The 6,478-nt window shown below is 36.0% G+C and overlaps 1 protein-coding gene across 1 annotated transcript; it reads left to right on the top strand.

Annotated features, from left to right (window-relative positions):
• Window positions 1–246: 246 nt before the first annotated feature.
• On the top strand, window positions 247–5,669 carry LOC117391501 (uncharacterized). The gene is made up of 3 exons (XM_055231483.1): window positions 247–378; window positions 561–1,078; window positions 3,401–5,669. Exons 1-3 carry the CDS (start codon window positions 353–355, stop codon window positions 3,781–3,783), a joined length of 927 nt encoding a protein of 308 aa, XP_055087458.1. The 5' UTR covers window positions 247–352; the 3' UTR covers window positions 3,784–5,669.
• The last annotated feature ends 809 nt before the right edge of the window (window positions 5,670–6,478 follow it).

Raw genomic sequence — 6,478 nt, 5'->3', positions numbered from 1 at the left:
GCAAAAGGTTTAATTCTGCAACGTTTAGGTATAACACGTCCAGTAACATAGTCATAGCTTAATATAATATTATCCAGTGCAGCTCATTTTATCAGTGGATAAGCTGTGTCTAAAAGCGGGTCGCCTTCATAGACACCAGAGAGTGCGTGTTGTGGGCCGGGGGCGAGCGCGGCACAGCCGCAGTATCTCAGTGCGCGCACACGTTGAGGTGATTGGTGCGTCATTTCGGGGGCGGGGTAAACCGGCAAAAACGAGACTTTATCGTTATCGTGGCTTCGCTGACCATCACCCAACAACACGGGACCCATATTTAATCCAAAACTCGAGAAGAGAACCATATTATTACCTCGCAATGGGAAATGTGTCGCTGTGCATCGGGTAACTATATCTTGACATTTATCTGTGTGCGTCTTGGACCGGTGTTGCTATGCCCGCATGCCGGTCAGGTGGATGCTGCTAATGGATGTGGGTCAGTCTGCTGATGGTGTTGTTATAGCCTGTGGCGTACATTGCAGGTATTTGTTGGTAAATTCACATGTATGCCTGTGTTTGTGCTTTAGCCCCTTTAGGACCGATATGTCTGGACACGTTAAAGAGAAGAGATTTGTCATTAGAAGCATCACCAAAGGGATCACCTATTACTATACCCCAGTAAGAGCTGCATGTCCCGCCAAAGACTGTCAGTACTCCAGTTTATTTGCCGACACAATCCCAGAAGACCGTCCTCTGCTGGTTTTCTTTTCGTGGCTTGGTGCACAACCTGGGCCTGTGGCTAAATACAGGGACCTATATCTGCAGAAGGGTATGGATGTTCTTCTTGTCCAGAGCAGTGTCATGCACTTCTTATGGCCCAGGTGGGGTGTGGAGTACGGTCTGGAGGTGCTTAAAATTCTGGAGGAGCCCCCCTTCGCAGGACGCACTGTTTTGATCCATGCCACTTCGATTGGTGGCTATACTTTCTCCCAAGTTCTCACACACATCACTGAAGACCCAGAAAGGCATGCCGCTCTAAGCCAGAGGGTGAAAGGTCACATCTATGACAGCTTGGTGGTGGGCACACTGGAGCATATGGCAGTAGGTGAGTGAGAGTGATCAGGCGCTCTGCTTGACTATCAAGTTACTTATTGTGGTAGGTATTTGTGTCAGTACTTTAAATAATTTATCAACAGCTGTCCCACTGCTCCACTTAGACAATCTCCAGTTTGAAGCAGCAATAGTTGTGTTTAATCCTCTTGTGACCACATCAGTTATACTTTTATATGTTATTCTGTTTAATATTATAAAGGTTGATATATAGAATAAAAACTGCTATGCCAAAAAGTGTAAGCCCTTCAAGCTGTAATTGGGGTTATTTGTGTTATCTGTATCTCCATAACAACAATCAGAATATATTTTAGAAATTCAATAGAAATGTGCTAAAGCGTGTATTTAAATATATAGTACACTGTCACATAGTACAGTATAATACATGAATTTTCAAATGTTGCAAGTCTTCAAAACAACATTCAAATATTATTGATAATTCAATATTTTGCTCAGCTCTAATATTGGCATAAAAAGTGTTAAGCCAACCACACCGACTTAATAGTTAGAAGAATATAAGAGACAATGCGTAACACGTGAACAAAATTACTTTGTGGGCCCTAAAAAGTATAATGCAACTTATTTGTCACGTACCATATTTTCCAGACTATACGTCGCTCTGGAGTAAAAGTCACACCAGAGAAAAAATACATAATAATGAAGAAAAAAAAACATATATAAGTCGCACTGGACTATAAGTTGCATTTTTTTGAAAAATGTATTTTTACAAAATCCAAGACCAAGAACAGACATTTTATCTTTAAATGTAAATTATAATAGTAACAATAAAATAGAGAACTACAGTCTGAATAGTAGTACAGCAACGTAACACAGACAGTGAACTGAATACGTGTCTTGTATGTTAACGTAAGATATTAACAGTTAATCAGCTGACTACGCTAAGGTAACATATGCCAACTTGTCCACAAACACGAGAGACACAAGAGTTCTTTTCACTGATGTTTACTGTGGTCTTACTTCTTCCCACTGTATAACTAACACATAAAATATAACACAAGCTCTGGCTCATATTACATATATACACAAAATTGCATATGAACGCATGGAAAATATACATATCACTTTGGCCTCCAGTAAACAAACAGGTGGACTGAAAACATTATATTTGACTTTTCAGTTATTTTCTTGAATAGTGCTCTGTCTGGTAAGATGTGCAATATTGTTCCAAATGAAAAAGTATCACCTTGATGGTTTTATAAATGAAGGGGAAATAAATAAGGGGAAATTAAATATGAAATGTATAAAACAAAACAAGTCAACTGTATAATCAACTGTATAATCAAACACATAACACATATTTATCCAACTACACGAAGCATAGACAACGAACTGAATACGTGTCTGGTATGTTAACGTGAGATATTAACAGTTAATCTGATAACTAAAGCATAAAAACCAAGCAAACAAGTTTACTCTCGATCTCACTCCAAATCATTATATCCATTGAATTCTTCATCCTCTGTGTCTTCTGAATTCCACCTGCTCCAGAAGTAGATGAAGTGCTGCTTCCGTGTTCCCTCGCACATTTGTCAGTGTGACAATAACAAAGATGTGAAATTATATACTTCAATAATTTCACATATAAGTCGCATCTGAGTTTAAGTCACACCCCTGACCAAAGTATGAAAAAAGTGCGACTTATAGTCTGGAAAATAATGTAAGTTTTCAGAACAATATAGGTTATTGGGGTGCTGTCCTATTTGACCAGCCAACATTTTCACATTCCTGCAGATTAGAAATGGTTGAATGGGCTCTAATAATGGCCCATAACGGTCATACACAGCTTTTCATACTTTAAAGGAATGTGCTTTTTGTTTTTGTGATCTGGGCTCTTTAAATACACTGAGCTTCTAATCACTGTACATTTTTGGGACATGTTTGCCTATAGATATTTTTCACATTTTCATTAATTAAAATAAATAAATAATATATGTTTGACCCAAAGCAAACAAAGGAAATAAAGAGAACAATAGAGCTAGCTGGTAGGCCCATTAAGACTAAAATTGTAAACAATAGCTGTTTACAGTTTCAGTATAGCTAGTCCCTCCCTTCAGATAGATTCAAATAGATTTTTACTTACATTTATGTTTGATGTACAACTCATTTGTCAGATGGACCTCACTCGCACAGCAGCAAAATACAGCCCACATTTAATTTAATTTTTATTTTTTTTAATGACCTGCTAATGGAAGAACAGAAAATAATACTCTTGATTTGATGAATGTAAATGCAGCAATATGCAGTACAGGTCAATGTTTATTTGTGGCATCATTATTATGCCTTGTTTTGTGTGCAGGTCTGGGAAAGACCCTGATTCCATGGTTGGAGGGTCTGATTAAAAACACTGCACTGTTGTACTTCTGGCTGTTTAAGTCGCAGACAGCAGACATCTACAAGCACAGTATCCAGGTTTTCCACAGCACACCCATCACCACACCAGCTCTCTTCTTCTACTGTGAGAATGACGCACTATGTGACCCCCTGATGATGGAGAAGATCATGGAGCTCTGGAGGAGGAGGGGCGTGGCTGTGCAGAGCAGGAAGTGGAAGGAGTCCATACATGCAGCGCACATGAGGTGTCATCCTGAAGACTATCTGTCAGCACTGGAGAGGTTTTTGGGCAGTCTCCATAAGTCTCCTATTAAACCTAAAATGACTGATGCACAAGTTCATATTTAACATGTTTTAAATTAATTTAAGAGAAGTATTTATCTTTTGTCTCTGTATTGTTATTTTTTATTTGTCTTGCTACAGTCTTATTGACAATGAAATCTCATCTCTTTGTACTGTTGTAGCATATGGAATGTTGTTACATTCTTGGGAATGCGTTATGCACAAAGATATGAATAAAAATATTTATTTATGATAAATGCATTTGTGTATCACACTATCACATTGCAGTAGCATAAGGATGTAATGATATCTGAAATCATATTGTGAAAAGTCACATAATAATATTGTTGACTTTTAATATATGATATATGAATATATTGAATCACAAACTTCTTTGCTTAAATCTAGTTTTATTGTGACAGCAGGTAAAAAAAAAAAGCATAGAGAACTAAAGAAGACCGTGACTGTATCAGTGCAAACTACATGAAGACATAACTCATTAAACACATTTAAAATCTTAATCCCTTGGAATATTACAGTAATGATAGTACCAAAGGTTTGCCAAGGCATTTTAAAAGGAAAAAGTAGCATACAGCTATTCTGTTAGTCTTCTTAAAAATCTCAATACTGTACTGTGAAGCAAATATATGCTACATAACCTCAAATATGTATTTATTTCAACTACTACAAATGACTCATAAAAAATAAAAATACACCTAATTACTAATATTTTAGTAGAGCTTCAACATCCAAAAAGGATAACTGTATCAACATACAGCTATTTTACCTGAGAAAAACTGAAATATTTGTAAATCTTTGTTGTATTTATTGTTTCATGAGAGGACTGTATTTTGTGGCAGTTTTTAAATCGTCCACTGGAGGGCTTTAGTCACTCAAATATTCACTTGAGACGATTTGCGCTGTTTCCCTTTTGGCCATTTTCACCTGTATGTATTTTTTGTTTTCTTTATGAATGCACCTTGATTGATATTTTATGTATTTTATTATTTATTTTTTGTATTTGTTTTATATAATTTCTCTATTTAATGGCAGGTTATCGAGGTTGAATACAAACTGCCCACATCAACTTCCACTGTGGTCTGATGAACGGGCACTGGCCTATATCCTAGGGGCATGTGTGACATACTATTGTGAACTCTATTGTTGGGTTCAGTGTTCATCCTGAGATCTATCCTTGTTATATAATTGGACACGGAAGGTTTGGACAGCAGTTATCATACAGTCCTAATTTATTCTACAAAAAAATCTAAATATTGCTTAGCCTTTAAATGAACTCATTGCCAAGATGAACCAACAACAGGCATCTAGAAGACATCACCCAGAAGACATTTTATACAAAAATATTTCAAGCCCAAAAAGCTAGAAATTTTGCAGCTTAGTGACCACACACTTACTACGTTACTTCAAAATTGCTTCAGATGATGAGTTCAAGTATTTACCTTTTCCATTTTACATTCAGAAATATTTTAAATGTAGATGTATTTTTTGGTATGATATATATACACAGTATAGCTTATTTTGGCCATTTTAATTCTTCCCTTAAAGCTTCTAGTTGTGTTCACAATTTGGTTTAGTTTTTAGTTTTTATTTATAGTCCTCATTATCTCCAACATTTTAACAACCCCCAAGAATCAGGGTATAGGAGATCTGTAATGTGCCCAGCACAATAAAAGTGCAGAATAAGCCCCATGCAGCTCCTTTGATGGTGTACACTTCATAAAAAGACATTATGTGTGCTCACAGGTTTGAAAATACTGTATTATCCTGTTTATGTAACACACTATGTCAAAAAATCATCTTTGTTCAGTAATGTGTTTTCAGTGTATTTAAGTCCACTCCAGAGGTCATTCATGCATACTCCCGGTCACCAGACTTAACTGGTTTCACTTAACAGAGAAAGGGAATAAAGTAAAGAGTATTACAGACTCTCTAAATAAGACTGAATCGATTTGTTTGTGTCATTTAACCGTGTATTGTATTTGAATCGAAGCAGGTCAAAGCTCATAACTTCTTTAATGCCCCAAACATTACAAAGGTTACACACTTCATTTACATAGCATTTTATATCACACATTGTGTATTACTTCTTTCATTTTTAAAATAAACACAACTATTGCTTCTTCAACAAATTCTGATATCTGGACAAAATGAGTTTATGCTAAACATTGTATAAACAGAGTTTGATGGTTCAGGTTCCAGACTATGATGATGTCCATAGAGGGCAATCCAGGTTTTCCTGTTGATTACGTTCTGTTTTTATTAGCAATATCCAAAAGGCAAATTCACAAATTTTGAACCTGATCATTTGTATTAGTGACTAGACCCTATAGATACATTGAATTTGCATTTTAATAATAATAATTCATCTGTATTAAAGAAACACTGTTCAACTTTTTGGTGGTAATACTTTTGCTGCATGATTCCATGAAAATAAAAGCTGCAAACCATACTTTAAAACATTTTCCATAGAGATAGATATGTTTTATGCCATATGCTGGAACATTTTATCCAAAGCAATCAAATGTCGATGGTTACAGAAGTGAGACCAAGCCAAGTAAGAGCCAGGTTTGTGGAGATGCAAGCCTGCTCACAACAAGAATTTTTAATTTTAATAGTGTAAAAAAAAAAACAAAAAAAACAAACCTCAAACCATAATGAAAATATTTCATTTTGGTCTGTCTTGGGTATCTTGGCTAAAATATTACATGGTGGGGCTTTAAAAATTAGAGAATGTTGTGAT

Source organism: Periophthalmus magnuspinnatus, chromosome 23 (genome assembly GCF_009829125.3).
Source record: "Periophthalmus magnuspinnatus isolate fPerMag1 chromosome 23, fPerMag1.2.pri, whole genome shotgun sequence".
NCBI lineage: Eukaryota > Metazoa > Chordata > Actinopteri > Gobiiformes > Gobiidae > Periophthalmus > Periophthalmus magnuspinnatus.
The sequence above is the reverse complement of the archived record's forward strand: the minus strand, read 5'-3'. Positions and strand labels throughout refer to the sequence as shown.

Excerpts from the sequence above, each read along its gene's own strand:
- LOC117391501 (XM_055231483.1), top strand. The coding sequence starts at position 353 with ATGGGAAATGTGTCGCTGTGCATCGG. Across the intron at positions 379-560 it reads AATGTGTCGCTGTGCATCGG|CCCCTTTAGGACCGATATGT; the intron begins GTAACTATATCT and ends TTTGTGCTTTAG. Across the intron at positions 1,079-3,400 it reads ACTGGAGCATATGGCAGTAG|GTCTGGGAAAGACCCTGATT; the intron begins GTGAGTGAGAGT and ends TTTTGTGTGCAG.